The 3117-nt window shown below is 35.0% G+C and overlaps 1 protein-coding gene across 1 annotated transcript; it reads right to left on the bottom strand.

Moving 5' to 3' along the window:
- Positions 1-232: 232 nt before the first annotated feature.
- On the bottom strand, positions 233-2684 carry LOC140889164 (uncharacterized). The gene is made up of 3 exons (XM_073296871.1): positions 2470-2684; positions 1140-2133; positions 233-1006 (listed from the first exon to the last, which is right to left on the bottom strand). Exons 1-3 carry the CDS (start codon positions 2682-2684, stop codon positions 233-235), a joined length of 1983 nt encoding a protein of 660 aa, XP_073152972.1.
- Between the last annotated feature and the right edge of the window lie 433 nt (positions 2685-3117).

A 3117-nucleotide genomic window follows, 5' to 3' on the forward strand; every position in this document is an offset into this window, starting at 1 on the left:
GAATGTCAAGGGAACGATGCACCACTAATACTTTTGCAGGATCATGGACACCTTTTAAGCATATTGTCGCAAATTCTTCGTTCTTCCATCCTTCTCTTCCTGTAAATTAGAAAATGTATTAGTATTTTTTTCATAACAATGATAATCTTGCAAGACACTAATATATAATTGTATGTTTTTTATTGGTAAGTCAAATAGCTAACAACTAAGTTAACAAACCATAAAGCAAAAACTAGTTAATGGGTTCTTTGCAGCTGCGGCGGTTGTGGCCTTTCTTGCGACATCGACCACAATTTGACACACGTACTATGACTTGCGTCGGTATTCTTTGAGTTCTTCTTCGGCCAGGTTGGCTTCGAACATCGAGAGGATTGATTACAAATGATTGACTAAGATTGGACTCATGCATCTCAAATGTAGGGATAGGATTTAAGATTCCTCTATATGCTTCACGATAGAACTCTATCTTAAAGTATTTGTCGCAAAAATCATATAAAGACAATGATTTTGATTCTATTGCGGCACATGCATGCTTGCATGGAAGACTATTAATCTGCCAACCTCTGCACGAACAAGTCATAGCAGACAAATCAACAACAAATGATTTATCCCCATCCACAACCTCAAAACTCAAGCCACTTGCTTTACGCACTTTCAAGCTGCGAGATTGGGCATATGTCTTTGTAAGAAAATTCTCCTTTGATGGACTCAATCTTTTAATCATCACCATTGTCGCTTCACGTCGTTCGTTCATCATTTCCATAATTTGAATGCGAATATGGTCTACCATGGCCACAATAGGGAGAGATCGGGCTGGTTTCACCCAATTATTCCAACACTCGGCCATGTTATTATTTATCACACCCCAACGCTTTCCTGGAAACCATGCATTTGCCCAACTTTCGGGAAATGAATTGACTATAAACTCTCTAGCAAGTGGCATCGATGTTATTATATTGTTAATATGTTCTTCAAACTCTTGCTTTGATGGGGCATACGCAGCTTTCTTGAAAATAGATGACCAGTGTTTTTTGTTGTGGAGTGGGTATCTTCACATGACCTACATTCAAATAACCAAAACAAAATATATAAATAGTGCACATATACTGAAATGCTAAAACTAGTGCACATATACAAACCTGTTTCATGAAATTATCCACCAAATGCCGCAGACAATATGCATGATGACTGCATGGGAATATTAACTCAACTGCCTTGATTATCCCGGGATGCCTATCGGAGAAAAAGGTAAACTGATCGAATACCATACAGTGATGTGAAACTAGAACACCTTTGAGATGGAAACAAAACCATCCCCAATTATCATCATTTTCAGAATCCACAACTGCATATGCTAACGTAAAAAGATCATCGTTAGCATCCTTTGCAACGGCAACCAAAATATTTTCCTTGTATTTATTTTTTATGTGAGTGTCATCCAAGAAAATCAAGGGTCTACATCCACTGATAAAACCAGTTGCACATGCATTGAAACAAATGAATAACCATTTAAATTTATTACTAAGAAGGTCAATTTCACACTCAACAATACTTCCCGGATTAGTTACTTTGATAGCATTGCAATACCATCTTAGTTTGTCATAAGATTCATCCTCTACACCATGAATGTCACGCAAAGACATTTCTTTCCCTCTCCAAACCTTGTGGTAATTGAGATCGACCCCATAATCTCTTTGTATATCTTTCAACATCATACATGGTCGATAAGACGGTTCTCCTCTCAATCTCTCCATCACAACATTGGAAACCCATGCAGCATCAGCTCTAGGATGTCCTCTACTACGAAGATTGTCATCTCCACATGTATGTGTTAGATTACATTTTCTAATTCCAAAGAGATTGTCAGCTTTGTGTCTTGAAACATAAATTCTCCAAGAGCAGTTATTTGCGCTACATTCAAGAATAACCTTCTCTTTATCATTCTTTTTATACAAAAAAGATCGTCTCGTAGCAACTACATACTTCTTGGCATATACTCGAAATTCTGCAACATCCTTGAATATCTGACCCACTCCTCGAATGCAATTACTCCAAACGTCTATAGAATTTCTTAACAAACCCACTTGAAGATGATCATCGTTATTAGTGAACGTGTCATCTTCAGGTCCAAACCTATTTTAAGTAATGAAAATTTTTATTAACCTCCCATTTTTTAAATTGAAGTAAATTATTAACATAACACAAATAAAAAAAGGGAGAATAAAATACTCATATTCTAGTTAATAGTTCAAAACTCTAATGATTTGTAAAATATAACTTACTTCTTACATAAGATCTAGATTCGCAAAAGCACTAAACATAATATGACAAAAAATGAGATATCAATAAACAATATAGTATTAGTAGTTGCACGCTGCAAATGACTTACCAATAAAAAAATTAAATAAATATTTATAAACATCAACCAAATTTATATGGAAAACAAAAAATCAAGGCAGAAGTTTTTACCTCGTGGAATTGTAAGATCTCATTTCGTCTTTTTCCACAGCCCTCATGTTAATTATTGTAAGTTTCATAGATGTGTGAAGATGAGTCATAATACGGACGTCATCATCTTCGTTCAATGTAACATATTTTTTCTGATGAGGGGCTAGATACTGCAATGTCATAGTTTGTGGAGTAATCTCCTTACATTTTCTTCCAAGATTCAGAAACAACTCCATTAGACTGAAGCCATTATAGATTGAAATCATATAAAGGTCATCTTTATAATCGTAGCTACCCAAAAATGAAAAATTAGAGGATCCAGATGCAGATTCTGAAAGAGTGGGTGCCCGGTTAGCCAACTTGTGGCTAAGGGCTTTTATGACTCTATGTATAAAACAATCTTTGTTTAATATAATTTACATTCATTAATGGCATTTTCTTTGTCTTTCTTCATATTTTTATATTGTGATATACTATTGTTGTTTTGATAAAGACCTTGAATATACTATAGTGTAAGTAAGATGAGATAGTGAATAAAGAGAGATCACTATTATGAAACACATCTTATAGTCACTGTATATTCTAAACAGTTCCTAGTCAATTGAGCCGTCCGTTAATAAGGATAAGGATCGCTCGAGATTGAGACTACCATTTGTAATGCCAAGTTCC

This window comes from Henckelia pumila, chromosome 3 (genome assembly GCF_033568475.1).
Source record: "Henckelia pumila isolate YLH828 chromosome 3, ASM3356847v2, whole genome shotgun sequence".
Classification (NCBI taxonomy): domain Eukaryota; kingdom Viridiplantae; phylum Streptophyta; class Magnoliopsida; order Lamiales; family Gesneriaceae; genus Henckelia; species Henckelia pumila.

Coding starts and splice junctions, on each gene's coding strand:
- LOC140889164 (XM_073296871.1), bottom strand. CDS start 2,684: ATGGAGTTGTTTCTGAATCTTGGAAGAAAATGTAAGGAGATTACTCCA. Junction 2,134..2,469: donor AGATCTTACAATTCCACGAG/GTAAAAACTTCT, acceptor TACTTAAAATAG/GTTTGGACCTGAAGATGACA. Junction 1,007..1,139: donor TGGATAATTTCATGAAACAG/GTTTGTATATGT, acceptor TCTATTTTCAAG/AAAGCTGCGTATGCCCCATC.